This window comes from Aphelocoma coerulescens, chromosome 5 (genome assembly GCF_041296385.1).
Source record: "Aphelocoma coerulescens isolate FSJ_1873_10779 chromosome 5, UR_Acoe_1.0, whole genome shotgun sequence".
Lineage (NCBI taxonomy): Eukaryota > Metazoa > Chordata > Aves > Passeriformes > Corvidae > Aphelocoma > Aphelocoma coerulescens.
Window position 1 is genome coordinate 35,979,506 of NC_091019.1, and position 24,616 is coordinate 36,004,121.

The 24,616-nt window shown below is 33.9% G+C and overlaps 1 protein-coding gene across 1 annotated transcript in view; it reads left to right on the plus strand.

Moving 5' to 3' along the window:
* LOC138111604 (formin-like) overlaps positions 1-24,616 on the plus strand; it is a 140,223-nt gene that overhangs the window by 104,195 nt on the left and 11,412 nt on the right. Inside the window, exons 14-15 of the mRNA XM_069017687.1 lie at positions 13,011-13,062; positions 16,174-16,323. Of these exons, the coding sequence (XP_068873788.1) occupies positions 13,011-13,062; positions 16,174-16,323 (202 nt within the window). The remainder of the gene's footprint in view (positions 1-13,010; positions 13,063-16,173; positions 16,324-24,616) is intronic.

A 24,616-nucleotide genomic window follows, 5' to 3' on the forward strand; every position in this document is an offset into this window, starting at 1 on the left:
GAGAGTGTGAAAAAATATTTTTAAAGGATTTCAGCTTCTGAACAGGGTATTTTAGAATATTTTAGAATATAACTGTACAAAGCATCTGTATGAAGTCTTTCATCTTGGGAATGTCTCACAGTCTGAAAGTTCCCTCCACAAAGTGTTGCCCTCTCTGGAACAGAAAGTAGTTTTATAGAGGTTTCTGGTGCCCTAGGACAGGCAGGGATACCTCACTAGACACAACAGTGTATCTTCTGTGGCCAAGCAGAAATCTTCAAACATTAAGGAATATAATGCTTGAAGGAAAAACTGCTCTATAAAATGTGTTTGGTTTTATTATCTATAGAGTTATCAGTACAGTTTATCAGTAAATGTTTACAGTGTGTTTCCTTCACTTCAATTTTACACAAAAGACTTGACCCACCATTGACTTGAAGTGGAACTGGATAGGGCATATGTTAAAGATTATTAAACTTTCCACATCAGGAATTCTTTCCTTACATGTAATTGGGCAGTTCCTAGGACAAAGAATCACCAGGTTTAGTTAGGAGAGCTGATTCTATGATGTCTGTTGAAATAATGGTAGGGGAACTTTGGCTGTTCTTCCTTTTAAATTCCAGTAATTTTTCATTGTAATGTAATTTGATATTGGTTTGGTTTTATTGTGAATGAAGTAAATTTTCTCAGGATTTAAAATTTCTTTCCAAATTTAAAAAGTATTGCCAGTAATTTTATGATATTTCAGAAATTTTTTTAAAGTAAGTCGCCTTTTAAATATTTGATATAAAGAATATTCTGTGGTTATAGATGCAGATGAATGAAATTCCAAAGTATATTTATTACTTTTACCTGCATATGATTTTTAAACTTGTTTTTTAAGTTTTTTAAGTTGAGTCAAGACTTTCTTGTTCTAATAGAGAAAAAAACTAAGGAGAATTAAGCTCATTATGACTTTTATTACAGCAGAATGAATTTAGATGCAGATTATTTGTGTTAATTATCTTTCTCAGGAATTTTTTTCTGTGGGGTTTAATAGACAATGTCAAATCAAAGTGGTAGTCAAATAAAACTTTGACTGTGAGTACAATTATATTTAACTCTTCTGTTAATAGGAAGGTTGGGATTGTCTTTTGCACAGACCTACTGTTATTATTGACAGAAAGCCATTTCCAAGAGATGGGAGGTATCTCATAAACACAAAGGTAATAATAAAGGCCTAGAGGTACAGTGGAGCAGAAAGTCTGCAGCGATGTGCTGAGCTGGTGCGCTCACATTCCCTGGTCATGTTATCTGATACTTGTATCCTCTTCTTTCCTTTTATATGGGGATAAATGTAAACATTTTAAAACATTTACATACACTGCAGGGAAAAAAATTCCAGATGCTCCCAGCATAGAGTCCAACAGAAAATAAGCAAACTGTAAAACACCAAAACAGATCAGGTAGACGCAGTAATAACTCTTGTTATTTTCCCAGTCTTAAATTAAGCTAACATGAGATTTTTTTTTTTTTTTCATATACCATCATTTCTCTCATCACGGTTGTATCTGAGTACTTTCAAGGAATTAGCTAAATGACCTGACTAGTGTGTCACATATGCTTTACTTTTCCCAAGATCCTCCCCCCATAAGGAGAAAAGGAGGTTTGTAGGTTTTTATTTAGAAATTGAGAGATCCTTTTTTCAAATATATTTTTCCATGTCTTTATCACAAAGACAAGCTCAGAAAAATATCTATGCCTTGTATTTGAATGCAGTTTGATGTTTCTTGTAGAAAAATCATTAAAAAGAATCCTAACAAAATACTTTTTAATGTTAGTATCCTGTATTTTATTTGTGGTAAGAAGGAGAAATATTCCAAGTCCAAGTTTGCCTCCTTTTTACATTCTATTTCAAATTACAGGCTTTTCAAGCTAGTAGCTAGATAAATTTTCCTGCATAAATCGAAGTTCTAGAAAATCTTTGAGTTATAAACAAGAATTAATGCATTTGAAGTATGAAATAATTTGACAAATATTTGTGATTTTGTAGAGGAAATTACAACATTTTTGTTTGAGAAAGTATTGAGCCTATAAGTATTTTTAACTATTTGTCATAACTATTTTTTAGAATGTATGTAGTCCAACAGAAGTGATTTTCCTATTGTTGTTTTCTTTAATTAGAAGTTAATAAGACACACATGCCTTTTCATAAAAGCATATGTGATTTTTGAGCAATATATTTTCTTTATTTTTGTATTTGTTTCTTGTTTAATTCTACCTCTTCAAACTTCATGTTTCTCAATCTGAATCTTAGGGTTTTATACTAAATATGCATCTTCATAAACAGTACTGCTGTTGGTTAAAAATTTAGAATTTTGTTGAAAGATTTTTGCTTGCTTGTTTAATGCATAGAATTTTTTTTCTTAAAAAAAGATCCTGCTAGGTGTTCTTCAAATTCAGTTTTGATTCGGGTGTTGAGAAGACTACACTGAACTTCAGAGGCCAAACTATATCAGATTTAGTGATATTAATAGACAAATGTGTAGAAGTTTGCTGTATATCTTCTTATAATTGATCTTTAGTTTCATAAGACATTTTCAAATAAAGGGGTGTTTATTTGACACATTTCACATTACTAAAATGCAGTTACAGATACTAAAAAAATTGGCAAAATCTACCTTAATATTTCACCTTACTTTTAAATGTGAATATCAAATATCAATACATAGATTTAATTTGATTTTCATTTTTATTTTATTTACCCTTGAATATGGGTAGCCGTGTATTTGAAAATCCATACTGTCTATATAGCTGAACAGAAAGGGGAAGGTAACTGTCATACTTCCAAGCAACACATTTTTAGAAGGTCAGAATGATTAAATTCATTCTCAATAATGTAGTTTTTCTGTTCATGCTTTTTATTGACAGTCTTTGTTTCTTAAAGAAACTTCATTGCCATTTTTCTGTTTAAAGAGAAACATAGCAAAGAAACAGATGTGTCCCATATAAAATATGCAATAAATCTTGTCTCACAAATTCTTTGCTCTGAACTTTCTGACAGAAACTGTCAAATATCCACTTTAATTCTAGTATAAAATGTTCACTTTGTGTCATGGCGCCAACCACCATATGCTGGAATAAAGTCAGTAACCAGCAATAAAAAAGGCAACATACACACCTTTGAAACAGTACAAGCAATCAGCAGCGAGAAAGGTCTATATAAATCTATGGAGAATTAATCTCAGCTTTGCCACTATCCTGCTGTGCATTTACAATGAGACTTTGCTCCCGACCACCAGAAGTGGCTAACTTTGCAGGAGGAGTGTATCCTAATGAGGGGAAAACGTAGGGAAAACAAAGCAGCAGCTTTTAACCCCCCACCCCCAACGTTTGGATCACCTAGAAGAGCATGTCCTAGTGTGTTCAAACACGTGGGGCCACTACACATCACGGATTTCTGTACTTAGCTAATCATGTGAAACCAATCTTGACTGAGCTCAATCAGCAAAAATAACTTGAGCTTCATAAATCATTGTTATCATTCCACAGGAGGAGGCATTGCTGTGGATTTTCTCTCCTCAAACTTTTCAGGCCACAAATTTCACAAAGCTTTTCTTAAATTAGTTTCATTATATTTGTGTAATTATTCATTGTTTACCCACCAGATTAGCAGTTGGTTCACCATCAAGTTTATTTTTTCGTTAATTTAAATATTCTTTTTTTTTTGAGATGATCTCCTGCTTCTTATTGACTTTCAGTGATCATTCAACTATTTTAAAACATTGTCCTTGGTATAATAATGGGCCAGTCTTTAAAAATTTTACTTCTGCTTACAAAAAGAGATTGTAGTTACAGATAATCTGGATAGTTAGTTTTCCCAGACACAGAACAGATTGGGTTTAGCCTTGATCTGTTTGAAAGGATTAGAACTAATTTTTCAGTTCTGTAAACTCTTTTAGATACATTTAGTCAGAGATTAATCTTGTAATTAAAACACAACATTATAAGAGTTTATTAGAAAGAAAGTAGAATTTGAATATGTATCTTTCTAATGTTTAAGTACTAACATCCTTTAAAAAATACTTATTATCTGGAAACCCGAGTGTGGGAGAATGAGGGATTAATGTCTTGGTTACATTTTAACAGAATGGAGTTTCAAATAATTTAATCGAATAAATAAAATTGGAAAATGTAATCCTAATTTTTGTTTTGTAATTAATGCATCTAGAATACAGGAAATAAGACCAGTGTTAGTCCTAGTTTTAATGAAAAAATTACCCTTCTGTATGGAAGCTAGTTTTCTTTTAGTGTAAAAATCTTCTTTCACAAAATGCAATAGATGCATCATACTAAGAAACATCCATTTTAAGAAATAGAGGAGTTTATGAAAATAAATAGAACTTTTTTTTCTTCATAGTTAGTTTTAATGTTGTGGTAAAATGACCTTCAACACTTTGTTCTGGCACATTTATAGACAGCATTATCACTTTTAAAAGAAAACATAATTTCCTAGGTTTTTTATTACCTATGATAATAAACACTTTCTTGAATGTGTTGCTTGAGCCTGTTCTGCTGGTGTTGTGTGTCTCTCTGTGTGTGCAAGTGTCAATAATTTGTTAGGTTTTTGTAACATTAAAAATACTGAATCTAAGATTTAACAATTTCTATATGGTAAACATTAATTATTTCTCGACGCATACCTAAGATACAGGTTGATAACTTACATTCCTGATAACTTGTGGGATACTTGTTTGTTAAGCAGCTTTCCAAGATGGAACAGAGACTCTTTGTACTGTATGAACATTTGTACATTTTCATCATTGGGTGTGGGTTTCTTAGTTAAAAACAACTTTTGTACCACTGCAGAGGAAAGTAAACTTGTGAGAACTGTTTCAGGGGAGGGTGATTAAGACCTCATGGCAGCAAGTGTTCTGAAGATTGTTTTGAAAGGGTTTAAGATATCTATACCAGTAAAAATGTCTAAAAAAATGGCATAGCCAAATTCCATGCTAAAAACGTGAAATTTTTTAATTTAAAGAAGAGATAAAAGAAACAAGGCTTATGTGATCACACTGCCTGTTGATTATTGCCCTGCCAATAATTTTTAGTGCATTGTCCAATTTTGACCAAATTTGACAGGGTTAGAGATCCTGAGATATTAAGCTCTTAAAATCTCAATAAAAATATGTGGCTAAATAGACAAAACTGACCCTATTAGCCTTCCAGGGAGAGAAGGGCTGTATCATGAACTCACCCCTTAATTAAACATTAATGAATCCATCTGGGAACTAACTAAAGTACACGGTAGACCCAAGTTTCATTGATTCCATTTTCCCAGACCTTCTTGTTTAACTGACAGCATAGAAGAAAGATCTCTTCTTGGGCATGGGATTGTTTCATTTGGGGATTTTTTGCATTGTAATATGCTGTAATAGAAAACTATATTAGTCATACAATCAAATACTTACACAGAATTTTCAGGCTGTCTGTTGAATTCCCTGAGTTCTTAAAACCTACCAATTAGAAGTTATTAACTAGCTAAAGACAGTTTATCAAGTAATACATATTAGAAAATTATTTGCTAGGAACCTATGTACAGAACATACAATTTTTTTCATTAGTTCTGAAATAAAAAATTTTTATTAGACAAAAAAGCTCCAGTATGAGAATGGTAGACAGTAGCTATGTGAAATTATCTGCACTCATACGTTTTTTTCAAATTCAAGATTTAATACCATACAACAAGAAAAACAAAACAGAAAATTTTTTACACTGGATGTATTCTCTTATGTGCGCTATGTTTATATATGAAATCAACTAAGTAATAAGATTTCTTTTGTTTAGAACGAAATTAAAAGTAATACTTTTTCTCAAAATACAAGGTTATATTAGAAGTAACTCAATATAATAATGTAGAAGTAGGAGAAAATTCAGGTTTTATGTATAGCTCTAGACAGATAGATGTTTCCTGACAATATCTCTTCCTAGATCAGGATACACAACTCCTCTAGAATTTTTGAAACATCATAATTTTACAAAAATTTTAAGATTATTCAGAAAACTTACTCAATAATTAGAACTAAAAGTATAAATATCTGAAATTGCAAAATTCATTTTTACTGTGAGTACCTAATTTCTGAGAACTTTCATACTCTCTGCTGCTGTATTCTTTATTATATATATGTTTGCAAAAAGTAAAACAGTTCTAAAATTAGATTCAGTCTGTATGAAATTAAAAACTTCATCCTAGTAGCATATGACACTAAATTAGAAATTGAATTTAAATGTCTTTAACAATTCCAAGCCCCCAATTTTCATACTGAGCACCAGACTCACTCTTGTTAGTCAAACCATGTTTTTAAAAAGCTATATATTCCAGTTTGATAATGAAAAAAAAAAAAAAGGAAAGACAATCCATTTTCTGATTTTACATTCTTTTGCATTCATATGTGGGTTTTTGTGAATACTTGTTTATTTGCACTTGACCTTTTGTTAATTTGTTTAGAAGATGCTATTAATTCTATTTCCATTCATTTAAAATTCACATTTCAAGAAAGCAGATTCTGGCAGTGTCAGGTATTGAAATAGAAATTCACATGTTATATAATATAAATTAATTTATAACATTTGTAATGTATTCTATTCATGGCCTTTTATGTAGAGCCCAGTCTTTTTCTAGGCAGTGAGATTGCGCTAAGAATAAAAAGATTAAATGGGTGTTGATGATACTTTTGAACGCTTTTATGAATTGTTAGCTCCATGCTGTTGGCTTTGCAATCATCAGCTAAAACAGTAAAGTTTCATACTGTACTATAAACTACAGATTGTTTAACATGCTGAATCAAGTTGTTGGACACCTTGATAATAATAGTAAAAAATTACTATACCCTTGATTATGTATATAAACAGACCAAAGTATCCAATTTGTCTAAATCTTAGATTCATCTCTGTGGCTGTATGATTAGTCTGTATGGCTGTGTGCTGTTGTACTGGGTCCAGCTGGTGTGGAGTTAATATTCTTCATAGCAGCTGGTGCGGGGATGTGTTTTGGATTTGTGGCTAAAATAGTGTTGATAGCACAGGAGTGTTTTGGCTATTGTTGAGCAGCACTTGCACATTGTCAAGGCTTTCTCTTTGTCTCACTCTGTCCCCTCAGTGATAGGCCAGGGTGAGCAAGAATTGGAAGGGGTCACAACCTGGATAGCTGACTCAAACTCAGCATTCCATGCATGTAATGTCATGGTCAGCAATGAAAAAGGAGGGGATAGGATTTTGGGAGAGGTAGTATTGCTCCAAAAATGGCTAGGCATCACTCTCTCTGCCTGTGGGAGCTGGTGAGAGATTGCCCTTGCATCACCTGGTTTTTTTCTTCCCCTTTCCTTCATATATTGAAATGTGTTTGTCTTGACCCATGAGTTTTTCTCACTTTTGCTCTTCCTATTCTCTATCCAAGTGAGGGGGAGGGAGGCAAAGTGTGTGAGTGGTTGTGTGGTGCCACAGTCAACCCATGATGATTCTAAAATAGCAACCCTTGGGAAAGGGTTTAGATTGCTCATGATAGTTCTTTGCAGCTCAAAGAAATGCCATGTGCTAGCCTATGAAAATTTGTTTTCCATGCTAGTGCTTGTAGGCCAGTGTGTCTAAGTCAAGGATTTCTGAAAATTAAATCTGTTCAAAAACTTTCACTGTTAACAGATCTATTGAAATCAAAGCCAAAGAAGGCTTATTTTATCCCACTCTAATCCTGCTGGTCATTGTACTACTATAGTTTAGTGTGCTAGTAGTTTGAACATGTCTAGAATTTTGTTCAGAAACAGAAAAACTGTGTAACTGTAGAGCTTTTGATGATCCTCTATAGTAATTTTGCCCCTAGGACACCTTTGAGCTTTTTCTTCCACTCTCCGAAGTCCCTGATTAAACAGGGTTGTTAAAAAATTTCTCTTGGATGACAATCGTACCAATTGTACTTGAGGGTGGAAATAGATCTTAGTACATTTCTAGCCTGGGAGCCTTCTGGGCTGAACTTCTGACACCCAAGTATATCAGCAATGATAATATCTAAGAGGTTTGGATCTCTGTTTTCAAATAGTGGTGAGTCTTCGTGCTTTACAAAGACCAAGAAAATAAGGTCAATTGTCGCTTGTTCTCCTAACTTAATAATGTCATAGAATATGACTTTTCTCACTTTGGGAAAAGAGAATCTCGCTGAACCTCTCTGGGGATATACTTTTCTTCCTCAGCCATTAAATCATGGATTAGTGTGTTTCTAGGATGGGGTTCATGTTTTGACTACATTTCAGCATGCCAGCCTAAGAGGTTTTCGTTTTGACTAATGAGGAAGATGGCTTCCTGTGAGACTAGAAATGTCATAATAACTTTTTGTCACTGTTTTAACAGTCTCTGTCCAGGCTTTATAAAGTTCCAAGAGAAATGTCAGTAGGGGTTTTGATTTGGTTGTTTGGTTTTGTTGTTTGCTTTGAAGGTTGAGTTTTGGTTGGGGGTTTTTTTTGGTCTACATCTTATCATAGATTCTGTCTTAAAGTTATCTGTGATTGATTGGAAGACATGAGTCAGAAAAGACATATTTTCTTCCTCAAGGCAAAAAAAAAATCAAATACCTTGTTTTAAGGTGATGTTTTTCTTATGCAGAAGACACTATAGTTTACAAAGCAGTCTCTTAAAGTTCTTAAAGCATATATTTTTGTATCACACAAACTCAACCTTGGAATATAAAATTAAGAGTTCTGATGTCTCCATCCTAACTGCTAGTTATTAAAATTTTCTTGTAATTTTGAAGATTGTCACTGCTCCAAAATGGTTAGAAAATTTGTAAAATTTTTATGCACCAGATCTTTCAATTCTGAAAGTAGTAAGATTATAATGTGTCCAACTAAATCAGTATGCCTATGTGAATTATCCTTCTTACATGCGTTCATATGTTTAAGGTCAGAGAGAAATACCAGAAAATTTATACAGTCAGACTCAATGAGTGTTAAAATTTTCACTAGAAGAGCAGAGGTAACTGTGAGATTTTTGTGTAGTCGTGGCTACCCATTTTTCTTTGTCTTGCCCTCTTAGTGCATCATCATTCTCTGCTTGCCTCTGTTAGTTATTGACCACCTTTGATTTTCAGTCTGTGCTGCTATCCAGTATTTTCTTTCCTTTGTTCTTTAGAGATCTATTTCATAGTAGCCTGATGCATGAGAAGGTATTGGTTCTGTTGTAACTGGAAGCTGCTGTGCATACATTAGACCTGTTTAAAAAGAAATATTTTCTGTTAATTTCTCATTTTCCATATAGTGTTTCATGTACTCTTCCATCCTCAGCAAGTAGAATATGTGGAAAAAATAAATTGGGGGATTTTTTACCATTTCCCTCTAGTACTACTTCACTTTTTAAACTGTTAGAGGATCATGAATCTTAATGCTGACTTCTGCACTTCAGTAAAAGGAAGTAATCACAAATACCTGATTCATAAGGCAAATTCACAAGATCATAGTCCATTTATTCTCTTTAAGCTAGATACAGATAGCAAGATGAGTAAGACTAGTGGCTGTTCTTCAGAGCCTTTAGCTGTATTACAAATGACTTGCAGCAAATTAGAACTACGTATTTTGTAAACACCAGTTTTCCTTCCAAAGCTCTTGTCTGTAGAAAGACACAGAAATTCTTAATTTTCCTGAATTTCATATCTGTGTTCAAAGATGTTATATTGACTAATGTTGTCTGCTTCTTATCTGATCATAATATCAGGATCTGATACTTTATTCAGGATATGGACTAATCCAAACAATAGAGCATATTAAGAACTTGCATTTAGAAGTGAGACCAGATAGCAAACTTTACATGGGACAATTCCCTGTAGTTGTCAAGGCCAGACAGAAGGGTGTCTCCATACGAAATGCAGCTTATGGGAAGTAATTTTGAAGGACCTCAATATAATCTGTATACATGTCATGTAGAACATCTACAGTTACATCCTGAGAAGTTGGGGCAGTATGATTGGGTCAGCAGATCAAAGCATCTGAGGCTCAAGCCAGTGTGTTTACAGTAGAGATTTAAACTTTGAGTTAATCTGAGGTGAACATCTCCACCTCATGTGTTCAAAGCTGTCTGAAGGCTCAAATGCTACTTTGGTCCTTTTTTCCCTTTTAAGTATTGGAATGCATTTGCTGTGGAGCTTCCTGTTTAGTTTCCCCCTAATGGAAATAAGTTTACAAGCACCAAAACTTACCTGCAAATTAAATCAATGCTTAATAAAAGGGGACAGTGAAGAAATCTGCTTCATAAGCCTACTAATCAAAAAGCTCACGCCAATAGACACCTTATTTCAATGTTCACTGCAGTCAGGTTTTCTCTGATACAAGAGAGTGATACCAGGTGTCCATTTCAAAACAAGCAAAATGTGCTGCACATAGTTGGGCTATAGAACACTTGCCACAGCAGGTTGTAGAAGTTAAAAACCTTATAAAAGCTTGAGCAAAGAATGAGCAAGTTCCTGAGAGAATCTGTTGAGAATTACATTACAATGACTTTCAAGGCAGGAGACATTTTGTATGAACTACAGAATCCCAGAGGCAGAGAGAACACTCGGGGGGAAGTGTGTTTGTCCTCATCCATAACTGGAACTGAGCACCTGCTTCAGTGCCTGCCAGGGGCAGGATATTCGGCTGGATGAATCCTTGTGCCAGTCTGATATGGCTGTTAATATATTCTTAACTTTCAGTGAAACTGAAATCAAACACGTGGTCTAAGGGTGAAAGGATTACATGATTCCACTTCTGCAAAAAGCAAATCCTATGCAAGCAAATGTGGCATTGCTAGAGAAATAAAAGGAAATAAATTCTTTTGTTTATGTAATTTATTTGAATTGCCTTCAGTAATTCCACAAATTTAAGACAGGGATTGATACCTTGACTGTGGGGCTTTGAAGACTCTGCTGAGGAAAATACATTGTTTCATGGAAACCTATACTGACAACATTGTGTTGGTCATTGCGGGTTGTGGAGGAGGAGAAAAAGAGCAGGATATAACAAATTTTGAGTGGAAAATCAGCTAGAAATTTTATGGAAGATAAGAGAATTGCTATGGTTTCTTGTCTTACACATTAAAGAATTTGTTATATGGAATTGTTCATTTAATTTCTTAACAAGTCTCAACATCTAAATTTCAAATAAATACTTTTAAACAATTCCTGGGTGGACGTGTTTACAGTTAAAAATATGGAAAATACTGTTTGCCATATAATACAGGTATTTTCTTCCTCCCTCTTTTCCCTTTTATTGGTACACAAATACACACGCTGTTAGATTAATGTAAACTTTGTGTGTTTCTTCCTAAAAGTTACACCTTTTTTCTTTACTTTGTATAAAAAATTAAAACTTCTTTCCACTATCTTTCCTTATCCTATTCTTGCAAGATCAAAAAACAGTAAATCAAGTTTTGCCACCTAACTATAAATGTATAAATATGTTGTCCTTGTTAGTTATTGTGTTTCATGTACAGGGACCTGAAGATATTGTTTATGTTGTAGCTGGGAATGTAGCTATGTTGGGAAATTTGCCTTATTTAATTTTCCATCTCCTTGGAAACCAGAAATAAATTATTAATGTAATAATGAATTGAACAATTTTATAAACAGTTCAGCTTATGTAGTTAATTTTATATCATTATGAATTATTAGAATTCCAACCTATGTTCTGTACTTTTAATGGTATAAAATGAAAATAATGAATTAAGTATATTGGGTTAACGTTAGGCAAATTTTTGGGGCCCTGAGATGAATGCAATAAATCAGAGCTGCCCTATATATTTCACTTGCAGCTGTCTTGCCACCAAGGTATGAGGTGAAGAACCTAATGGTATAGAATTGATTGCTTTCCTTGCAGAGGGCACACAACTTTGTTTCTGGCTATTGCCATATTGAAATAATAGGAATAAATATCTCCAACACACTTACCTACCCAAGGTAGGGAAACATATGAGTTGAAATTAAATTGTTTTGTTAGCAGCAAATATGCTGAAGCAATCAATTTTTATTTTTGTTTTAAACTATCATAGTACAAACCTCTTTGTCAGTAGTCTTATAATGAAATTGAGTCATTCAGGATGAATTCTGCAATGGCCTTGTCTGTGAACTCAAGTTTGTGACTGTATTTCAACCAGGCGCTCCTGTAGACTACGAGGCAAAAAGATGAAGTTCTGTATCTTTGTATAAAAAAAGTGTCTGAATTCTGTTTATATTAACGTTACCACTTACAGGATTATTTTAATGTGGAGTAGGAATAACTTTTCCACAATAGTATTATTTTATATATGTGTTATTCTGCTGGAGCTGAAGTTGCACCTCTGTATTAAGAAGACTTGATCAACAAAAAGTAGTGGTTTGACTTTCAGTATCCAGGTCAGAAAACATTTTCAATAGTAGAGAATCTTTTGAAAATGAAATCCTTTAAAGCAGTTCATGTGAGCATTCTGTAACAGAAGGGCTCACATTAACTAACTGTATTTCAAACTCTTGGCTGATTTTTTTTAAAAAAATCATGTACATGCCATACGTTTAAAACCTAGTACATGTGTTTTCACTTTCCAGCTTCCAGAACAAAATGTGATAGCTCTGTGGAAGAGTTCATGTTAACTATGTTTGGTACCTGTTCAATTCCAGTTGAACTTTCAATTATTTATGCTGCAGAAACAGGTTTAAATTTGTAAGTTCTGGTCTACAACAATAAAGAAACAAACACAATTATTTTCTTTTTAAAAAATCTGAAAATGAAGTTTAATTATTTACATTTTGTTTGATAATGCCTAACACTAGATATTATAATATGGATTTTAAATTACTTTTCAAATCCAATACACTTTATTGGTACAGTAGAAACATTCATTATATACAAGAAATAAAAATTGAAAATTAGCAAGTGTTTACCACTTTTATTATACTTAGTATACAAACTATGCAGTTTTGAAAATAAGAGACTGTTTAATCTGTGGGATCTCTGAAACAGTAGGATGGTAATTTATACCTTTAAAATGTTTTTCATTGGCAGCTAAAGAAGAACGGAAAAAAGAAGAGAACAGTTTGGAAAATGCTCAAAAATGGTAAGGTTTTTGTCAGTGTTTTCTAACAGTTTGTTTTGGTCAAAGATATCATTGAACTTAGGAATTATATTAAATGGCAAAGGGATCTGTATTTCAAAGAAGTAATATGTTTTCTGAAAATCACTTATGTAATTTTCCAGGAAAAACTTCGTTTGAGTTTTTGTCCAACAGTGTACTTTGAGGTTTTCATTACTATCAGCATTGAACTGAATGGGGGTTTCACACAGTATATAAATAACTGATTAACTGCTTTATGACGTAAAAATGTCATCACAGAACATTTTCAGCACTTAGTATATAGCATTCAATTGCCTAAGAAACCATTGAAATCCTAATGTTTTTATTGTGTGAATATCTGTGCCTCACTTAGGCCAAAGGAGTCAGAGTATGGAAAATGATTAATTGCTTTATAGATGGATAGTAAAAATTCAGTAAGTTAATATTACTAATACTTTGTGTTTATGAAATTAGAGTTTTGTGAGAGTGAAGCATCCATCTTAGCTATGGACCTGCTATAAATAAACTAGGGTAAACTAATTTTTAACTTGCTATCAATATTTTTTCTTCGTGGTCACTAAAGGCAGATCTGTGGTAATCTGGATTTTAACTGTACTTTTCTCAGCCCATGGTCACTCCACCTGAGACACCTACATTAGTTTTCATAGGCAATCAGGAAAAGGGAGATAGCCACTTCCCAAATGCAGTTCAGGTCTTAGGTGAACTAACTGTTTCCATTTGCTTGCAGAAGATGCCTAAATTGGCTGAACAACTGGCTGATGTCAGCTGGGGCTTTACCTCCTCATTTCAAGAGTGTCTGACTGGTTCTACTTAGCTACAAACCTAAGTTTCTTTGCACAGGGCTCCTTCATACTCTACTTGCTTTGTAGCCTTTCTGGAGTAGAATAGACTCCTCAGGGTATGGAGCTGTGCCTAATTTGCAGTTGACTTAGGGAATTAGTTGTCCAACACAGAGTTTGGGTTTTTTAATTGCTAACTAAACATTCAGTATTTTAAATTACTACTTTGGAAAGGCAGAAAGTAGCCCAGGAAGCCAGATTAAGGTGGGTGGAAGCAAAGGAAGAGTCCTGGGGGACAGGCTGACAAAGAAAGGAAGAGAGGATGAGAAGTGTCAGAATGAAGGCAGTCTAGAGACTGTGCAGGATTTCAGGATCCCACCTCTGCACACTCCTACTGGGATGGTGAATGGTTCTGTTAGGAAGAAGAGAGCACGATGTTCCTGGGCCTTCTGTTGCATAAAGCAAACCTGAGAAGAGTTTCTGTTCTTGCTGCTCTTGGCTCAGCTATCCCAGTCAGAGTGCTATAAACAGCTGAGGAGTGTTTGACCCAAGTGAATGTAATGCAAATTATATTGCCCAGTAGACAATAAATGGTTTTAACCATGTAATTATGACTACGGTATTTTAGTATTTTTAGAGTTTGAAAACCAAAAGGTTTTACACAGATCCTTAAAGCTGTTTTAGATTTATTTATTTATTTACTTATTTACTTCTTTATTTATTTAATTTTCTCCTCATGCTGTCACCACAAAACTCTTTAACTCTGAATATTATGGCCTTATACACACATATTTCATTGTGATTCTTTAAATATGGATCATCAATTAACTTGAAATATAGTTAAATGTTTAATGCAAAACCTATGTAGGAAATGTAAAAGGTTAAAGGTTATCACATATGAGGATTAAAAAAACTATTATATTAATTGCTCACCTTGAACAATATGAGATATTCTTCAGCATGGTCTAGAATTCATTTCTATCTTTAAAGTATCAAAGAGAAAAACCCAGGGCATATTGGCTCATGTGGCTAAAATCCAGGCTTCTTTTTGAAGCATCCAGAGTATATATTACTTTATTTTGGAGGGATAACTTTTTTATTTTTTGATGGGTACTTTCTATTCTTCAAGCCTAGCTAAAGAGCTTTAATTTCAAACTAAGTCAAAAAGCCTTGAGCCTAACCCTGGTAGTTCCATATGAAAACATGCAATGTGGACTATGCAAACATAAATTAAGAAAGATGACAAAGCTGCATCCATGGCTCACATTAACATCTGTTGAATAATTGGAGACTCCTTACAGGTCTTTAAAATTATTTATTTTATTTTCAAGATTTACACCTGCTGTGTTTAGATTTGGAACCTATTTGCAAATCTGAAGAAGAATATAACTTCCTTTTGATTCAATAAAATGATTACTTCAAGAAAAATGACTTAGTTTTTACCTTCACTTTTAAATTATAGCATTCCTTTAAATAAATATCACCAAATGTTTCAGCATTGTTGCATCTACTTTGCAGAGAAAAGTGATTCAACTTTAATAAAAGCGAACATACTTTTATTTATATAAGTACCTAGTCATGTGGATTGTTTCATTTTATCTATACAAAGTAATGTCATAAAGGTTAAAAATGCACAGTGAGTTAAAATGCTCTTGGAAGTGTTATCTGTGATAAAATAATACTTTGAAAATATCCAGCTGTATAGCAATTCAGTAAAAGCCCCATTATAAATTTTTTTCAAGCATTTAAATTTTGGCAGTGTATTTTTGTAAAATTAATTATTTGTTTATTGACCCATGTGGAAGGAGATTCTTTTCAGTAAAACCTTTGCAAATTGACTATTGGCACTGTCTGTGGCTTGGTTGTTGCTACTCCCAATTCCCCCTAAATACTAGAAGATTATTTTCAACCAAACCTGGAGATTTTTTCCTGACTTGACATGTGACACTTACATAGTCCTTCAGTGAAGATAAATGGGAGAATAAGATCTTCATGGAGTATAGCAGAATAAAATTAAATAAATATATTATGGCATTTCCTGGAATGCAAGAAGCTGAGTTTTACCTATTATAATTGAATGCCTTGTGATTTGCCAGTGTGACAGATCCCTATGGGTGGCTTGTGCAACTGTAAGTTATCCTCTGGAAAAGAGATGGGTGTTGGAAGGTTAGTTATACTTAGCATGAATTGCTGTGTAATTTCCAAGGCTAAGGGGAAGTTATGGTAATTACCAGCCTTGACTACTAAATCAGAGAAACTGTTTCCCCAGTGGGCTTACATGTTGACTGTTTTTTTTCTTCCCCCTCCCTTGCAGCTTTGAAGAAACAGTGGGATACTTTGGAATAAAGCCAAAGCCTGGCGAGAAGGAGATCACACCAAACTACGTTTTCACGGTGTGGTACGAGTTCTGCAGTGACTTCAAGACCATTTGGAAACGAGAAAGCAAAAGCATTTCCAAGGAACGGTAAGGTTCTAATAAAGTCATTAATACCATTTTAGATGTCTGGGAAACTGCTGCTTCTCAAACCCAACAAATTATACTCCTATATTTCACAGGCGTCATTGTTTTCTTTCAGATCTAATGGACATCAAGGAAAGATTATTCCCTCAGGGTGCGTAGGAAAATTCACCAAAGGCATGCTGTCCCCACAAAAAGATAAACACATATAATCTGATAAATTACACTTTTGTAACCCCTTCCAATTACTAGCTAGTAAAATGAAAGGGGAGCTGTGCTAATTTATAACAGATTGCTTCTCTGTGCATTTTCATGTTGAACTAGCCTAAATGAGGCGATATTGCTGTCGCAGACAGTACAGACAAATAAAAGTGAATGCTTTTCCAGTTAATATACTGCACTTGCATCAAAGAGAAGCCCCAGAGATTCAGGCCACACTTAGCATAGTGTCGAAGCCCCACACTGAATTTACAGCACTACTTTCTGACTTTTGGTGTCCTGCTGAGGACATCAAACTACTTGCCGCTAGATCTCACAACAGTCTCCTGATTTTATTAGTTAGAGTAAAAGAACCCAAAAACCTAAAACCTTCAATTATTTTCTTAATTTTCTTACAGAAGCTTAAAATCTTCTACACAAAAAAGCCATTCTACTACAAACTCACCATGCTCTTTTCTTGATTTTCTTAAAGAAGCTTAAAATCTTTTACACAAAAAAAGCAATTTTATTACAAGCTCATCATGCTCAGCATATCACAATTTATTTGTAAAGACCTAGAGTGGTAATGTAGTCATGCTTTGGAAAAAAATGGAGCAATTACTTTCAGTGTGAAATTTAAATTCAGGTGCTTATTCCCAATTGATAGAGATTTAGATTAAAATGTCTTTAAAAGTACCAGCAAAAGTAGTACACTCATTTAAATTTGCATTTTCCATTTTGCTCCAAATCAGTGGGGCCTTTAGGTTCATGTAGAGTAGACTTTTTGAAGGACTAGATTAGATGTAGAAGTTAGGAATTCTCAATTGTCAACCTTATAAACATTGTTTTATAGATCATACAGTTTTAAAACGTGTGAAAGTTGTAACTTTTTGTATCATTTATTGATTGATTTTAGAAGATGACAACTACAAACATTTGCAAAGAATCTTTTATTTCTTTGTGTCTGGATTAATACACAAATTTGGTTTACATGTTAAAAACTTTGTAAAATAAACAGTCCCAAGCATATAGCTATTGTCATGATAAAGATCATCTCAGGGATATATTTTCTGCTGAATCATGACTCAATTTTATTCCAAAAGCAGTTAGGAAGAATAGAAATTAACTACCCAAGGAAAAAAAAATCCAGACTATACATCCTTTCCTTTTTATGTAATTAGCACCTCGCTAATGGTACACAATGATCCCTTCAAATAAATTGATTTGAAATGCCTTGTGTTTTAACAGTACATAATTTCCTTTCTTAAAATAATCAAGAAATCATTGTAATTAGACTGCTAAATTTTGTGCCTTCATACTTGGGTGTGAAGGTGAGAATTTCTTGTGGTTTAATTGTTATATCAATCAAATCTACAAATAAAAACATAGAACAAATATATCATCGGTTCCTCTGATGGATGCCTTTATTCGTGTTCAATGTAAAGCAATACCAGTAGAATGTAGAGCTCCAGTTACTGTAATACTTCAAAATGCTTACACTTTCTGGATCATATAGACTGTTTTTCAGAGCTCACTTCAAATTATTTTTACAAAGCTTTGTTAGTCTCAAAAGGACAACTCATTGTCCTTTACATTCAAAATCTGGGTGATTCATCAAGACAATGAGCTGTTAAAATGAGGAGCCTTGTGTAATTAGTAAATAAGAATGACAGGAGAGCTATTTTCATCATCCTAAATTGTTTTGTATTGTGCTACTGAAAAGAAGAACATCATGAAATCAATAGATTAGAATGGTGGAAAATCTTTTCTCATCACCTGGCAAATGTCTTGTAAAGTCATGACCATTTAAGGGTCCTGTATAACAAATTATGAAACTAAGAGTTGATGAACTGCTGTCCAAAAAAGTTTGAAAGCAAGCTAAGAGTCATTGTGCACATTGGTAACTAAAAACCTTAGAATGACAGGAATGGACAGCTGTCTTCCTTAACTGGCTAATTAATTGGATGCACTATTTGTTGTGCATTTTTAAAGATTGCAATTTAATTTAAAAAAAAAGAAAACAGAACTTTTTATTATGAACCCTTATTTTGTTTTCAAGGCAATTTTAAAGAGGAAGAAACATCAATGTAAGTCAGTAATTTCAAACTTAGGTTCTGAAACTGAAGCACTGATATCATTATGTGAACATGTTTCCGATTGGATTGCCTTTCAAATTTCAGGAACTGAAGAAACCCGATGTAAAATGTGTATGAGTTAGCTCGTCACATTTATTTATTTGTTTGTTTGTTTGTTTATTTCTGTACATTTATATAGGAATGTCAATAGTGGATTGTAGTTTGTCTTTCAAGAAATATGACACATAAAATTAAAATTTTAATTATATAGAACTATCATTCAAAGAAATCATTAAAAATGTATTAGGTTAAACTTAATAGTAGTAAAAATAGGTCAAAAGATCAATGATACAAAAATAAAAATTTTTATACTCCAAACTACCTACATTGTGTTGTATAACAGAAAACTTTAAAATCTCCGAATTTCAGGAAAAAAGAGTGCTGTCTTTAACTAAATGACAGTCTCAGCTGCAAAGAGCCTGTTTTGTCTGAAGCTACTTGGCTCCCAAATGTAACACAACTGTGGAAATCTAATGAGATTTCTATGAGACTTTTTCTTAAAGTAAAGGAAACACTTCAACTGAGCTGCCCTGCATTTAACCTACCATGAAAATAAATTAGCTGCCTGCAAAATATAGTTGAGTCATTGTCTCTTGCCTGGACAAAATTTGCACACCATTTAGGAATGCAAGACACAGTTACAGATAGATAACATACTGTGATATGACATATGATATGGTATGATATATGATATGATACATAAATGACTATAGGGATAAAATGAAAACAATTTTCCAAACCATATGCTTGATAGGAATATGATGACATTTTACTTTCCCTTCAATACCAGAACTTAAGTACAATGAAATAAAATTTGCTTTGACAATCACATCTTCATCTGTGACAAACAGCTTAGTGTAAATGTACCAAATGTTGGAAACTGTTTTTATTGTACTGTTTTGCATCAAAATACAGTTTTGTTGTTGACAGCTTTATAATTTACAATTTGTATGCATTCAGGTACATCAACTGCTTTTATGCTTTTTTCTGTTTATGAAATTTTAAGATGATAACTGAATTGAAGAATAAAAGAAAGGTTGGAGTTTTTGGCAATAAAGCACTTACAGCATGGTAGATTGCATATATTTCCACTGTCACTTCCTTTTCTTAAACTACTAATTTTATTTGCAGTGGGCACGTCTATGAATTCAGAGCCAAAACAAATATGTATTTATAACAACTTAAATACATTGTACATATATATATATGAATGCCCTTCCATAAATCTATTAAAGCATTCAAGATGTGTTAAATTACATTTTAAGAGAACATCCTAGAGAAGTTTGAAAAAGGGAAAAGGTATAAATACAGAAGAAATACTAGTAGATTGCAGTGAGTTTCATCACAAACTATGATAATGTTTTGCAAAAGAATTGTGACAAAGATTTTAATAATGTGTTTATGCCTGTTGTCCTTTAAAGATTGAATAGGAAAGAAATTACTGGTCTTAATTTAACTCACTGCTGACACTTGCAAAGATAAGATCGCTACAATGGTTACTGTACTGGATGAAGTAATCTCTTTCAGATTGAATATGCATACAAATAGGTCAGAATTCAGAAATCAAAAACAGAACCAAAATTTGTCTCAATAGCTGGGGAAGACATGATCATTATTTAAGGAACAGACTTATATATTTCTTCTTGAAAATAGAAATGCTTTGTCACAAGATGTCACAGATGGCAAAAGCTTGCATTCCTTCCAAATGGTGACAATACAAAATTATATTAGAAAAATCTATGAGGGATTTACACATGAAGTGAGTTTCCAGCTGCAAAACCATTCTGGGGATTATCACTGTAGGCTTTTGCTGTCTTTATATACTCCTAAGTATCTGCCAGTGGCCATCTCAGATGTACTGAAGTATATTTTTGTTCTGTAGCCCTTTTCTTCCTATCAGTTTTTCTTATGCACCAGCTTTCCTGAAATCATAAAAATCAATTTTTATTCCTTGTGAATAACATACATGGATAAAATTTCTCACTCACTTTGTATAGATAAACCACTGTCAGTAGATCCAGGAGAAAAACAAACATATCAAATATACTGGCACTTTGAGGTTTGGTGACAAAATCCACTGACAACACACATTTTACTGTATTTGTACTGATTTAGTTAGTGAACATTTATTCTAAATGCAATTTAATTTAAAGATTTGATCAGTAATGACCAAGTTCTTTCCAGAAGATACAGGCCTGAAGGCTTGATAGGCAATTGTATTGTACAACATGGTAGTAGATGTGGCAATGTTCAAACTTCATAGTATGGTATAAGGCTCCTAATTTTAAAGCTAGCCAAGTACACTGTGAAATCATCTGCCAGGCCAGGTAATACACAGACATCTGTCTTCTAAAATTTTGAGGCTGAAACCTAACCTGTTATATTCCATGGGCTAACTGTTTTCAGGAGATGGTGCTGTGACTTGAGGTTTAGTTGATGAGCTGCATACAGAAATGGGACTGAGAGTAGAAAGGCATTTAACACATGAAAGGAATTTGAGCTCTGGGAATTTTTCTTAGTCTTAAGGGAAGTAAGTCACTGTTCAGCTGGGTTAAGGATCTGGACTGGGTATGCAGCTTGGCTCTAGATTGAACAGTTGATGTTGACTGTAGCTACCTTCACTTGCTCATCTCCACCCATATCTGAAATTTTGTTTGCACAACATTTTCTTATGCCAAAACAGTTTTACGGGAGAAGTTTAAACTTGTAGTCATGGGAAGTTCAGGTGGCACAGAACTGTCATTCCAAGCTATTTCATAACCCACAGCTATCCACATAACCTGCCAGCTGTGTGAAAGGAACTGTAGAAGCAAAAAGAATGGATTTTCCAGAATATTGAGAAGCTGAGAGAGAACCAGATAATTTGGTCTCTGTTGTCACACAACAGCAGAGCCAGAACATGAATAGCAATTGGTTCGTTTACAATGAATTCTGGTTTTCCTAACAGGGGAATTTCAGAGGGTAGAATGTACCACTTCATGCCACCATCTGTCTGACCTGAGTGGAAAGCAGAGGTGAAAATGATAAGCAGTTTATCTGGTTAGTCCCTGGCTTGGTAATATTTTTTCCTGTAAGAAAAAAACTTATTTTCCTGAGCTTACAAAGGAAACTTTTTAATAATAAATACAGCTTATGTTTAGATTAAGTTTCTGCATCCCTAGGTCCAAAATAAAAATAATTTTGAATAAAAATAATTTCTTTATTTTTCACTAATAACTTATAATTTAAGAGGCCTGGCTTTTATATAATTTACAGGGGAAGACACCACCTGCCACATAGAGGCAGGAAAAAGCCAATTACATTCCCATTAATTATAGTAAGGATACATGTACAGTAGTGGAGTCATGGTTCTCATATTTAAAAAGACACAGTTTGATAATTCAATATTTTTTCCATATTGTGTGATAATGTGCAGTACTGCTCAGTTTGACACCACATCCTCTTTATTCATTAAGGTGTATTGACTTCTTTTGATCACAGTTGAAGGAGAATAACTTTTCTTTCAAACACATCCATGTTGCAGCTCATCAAATTTGAAGGCTTAACTGACCTGCATCCCATAATGTTTTTGCCTCATGCTTGCTTGCTAAGTTAGCCTATCAGTCAGGTTGGAAGGAACCAAAGTGGGTCACCTGCTCAAGCAGGGTCATCCTGGAGGACATGGCATGGGATTGCATCCATATGGTTCTTGAAAATATTTCTAGTGAGGGAGACTCCACAACCTTTCTGGACAATCTGTTCCAGTGTGCAGTTACCCTTGTCTTTTGTGTTGTGGTTCAGCTACTCTACCATCCTTTCTGGTCTCTTTGTCCTCTCAAGTGCTCTCTGTCCAGAACTGTCCTTGTCACTGTGAGCTGTAAATTGTGGCCCTCCATCTCAGCGCTTGATTCTGTTTCAGCACCCTCACAGTAAAAAACCTTCTCCTTACACCTAATCTAAATTTACCTTTTATTTTAAAACCATTGCCCCTTTTCCTTTTGCCACAGGCCCTGTTTAAAGTTTGTCCCCATCTTTCTTAAAAGCCCCCTTTAAGTACTGGAAGGTTTTCCTGAAGCTATCTGTACCCCAGGCTGAACAAGCCCAGCTCTCTCAGTCTTTCCTCACAGAAGAGATTTTTCAGCCCTCTGGTCAGTTTTGTGGCACTCCTTGAGATCTGCCCCAACAGGTTCATGTCTTTCCTCTGCTAAGGAGTCCAGAGCTGGATGTGGGTAAAGAACAGTTGTGAGTGTTTGTAAGTTTCATTGGAAGGCTGTCACAGCTTTTAGTGGATGATATGTGTTCATATTTAGGATTTTTTTTATGAAAATAAATAATTTAAAAAATTAAACTTCTGCTGTTAGCCACTTCTGTGATTTTTGAATTGGATAGTTTTCATATGATTTCATTTTTCTCATTTCAAGTATAGTGCTTCCAAACACAATAGCCAGTACTAGTAGCTTATCTATGTTTAACAAGGAAGTATTTTTGTTTATAAGGCATCTCTAGTGTATTGATTCACTGATGTAATTACTAAGCTAACAACTTCCATGAAGTTTAGCCATATGATTTTTAAAAAATCCAAATAATTACATTCGTTTTAAATTATGTAGTACAGTTCTGATAGTGCCTCCTCATCTTATCAGTCTTATGTTAGTGAGGACTTTTTTCCCTAGGAGGTCAAAGTGTAATATATAATTAGTCTGTCATTTTTATGAGCCAGATATTACATGATTCAAATCCTGTTAGTGAGTTGTTTTATTTTTATTTTGTATTTCAGACTATTCATTCTGTTTTTAAAAATCCAGGTTTCCTAGAAATAGTGCAAATATACCATAAAATACACAGAGATAGGCCTAAATCAGTGACAGCCATAATTTTCTTTTTAAGTCTAAAAGTTTGTAATCCCTGTAATTCTCCCTTTGGATGAAAGTGTGGACTCCAGACATTTTAAAACTATTTGAAAACACTTCTAGGACCAGAAAGAATGTGATCAAATAGAAAATGTGCTCAAAATAGGGAAGAGTTTAGAAGCTGATCACTTGGTGTGATTCTGCTGAACCTGAAGACTGTCTTGAAATACATCATCATCTTTGCATAAACGTTGTAGCTGTGAGGAATAGCATGCTGTCCAGTGGGTGCAGTCATCCAGCATTAAGAAGTAAACTGTGCAGATTAACAAAAATAAAAAGATGGAATGGTGTGTTGTCACATAGTTGTTTACATGTAGAAACAGGGAACACTAACTAAGTTCTAAAAATACACCAGCTGTATTTAAAAAATATACAGAATTTCATATGTGCATATTTGAGGGTGTAGTTACAGCTTGTTTAGCTGTAGCTAAACAGTGTTGAAAATAAGTTTGGTTGAAAGTAGTGTAACTGTTTCCTCCTCTTCTTAAGCACTGGAAAGCGAGACAACACCAGGAACTATCCAGTAGATGCTAAAATACGTAGAGAAGAAATTGTTTGTTTCCAACACTGATAGCATTTCCTACACTGATAAAGACAGTAATGAACTTATGAATGTGTTCTGTATTTTAAAAGGAATCTAGCTTGCTGCTAGTATTACAGCAAAGAAGTACACATTAGTAATTGCAGCTATGATCCACTTTCCTTTTTGCTTTTCTTCCAAAATTCCTCAAAAATTGAGTGTGTCGAAAGTGGTTTGAACTGGACATGGTATTTTAAATACTTTTTGACTGGCCATAGCAATTATTTCTGCCAGTGGAAAAAGTTGAATTGGAGAAGAAAGTAGAACTTTTCAGTTTGAGAGTGCCAAGAAATGTGTTGCTTCTAGTAAAAGACTGACTTGGTGTATATTATTGAAAATTGCTTTTCTGAGTTCCCTTGCTTGTAAAAATTCACTCCCAACCTCTTTCCTTTAGCATTTTGCATATAGAATTATAAAGTAGGTGTGTGTACCATCAGTATTATAAAGGCACTTAGCAATGGGCAGATCCTCTGTTAGGAGTGCCAAGAATTTTCTTT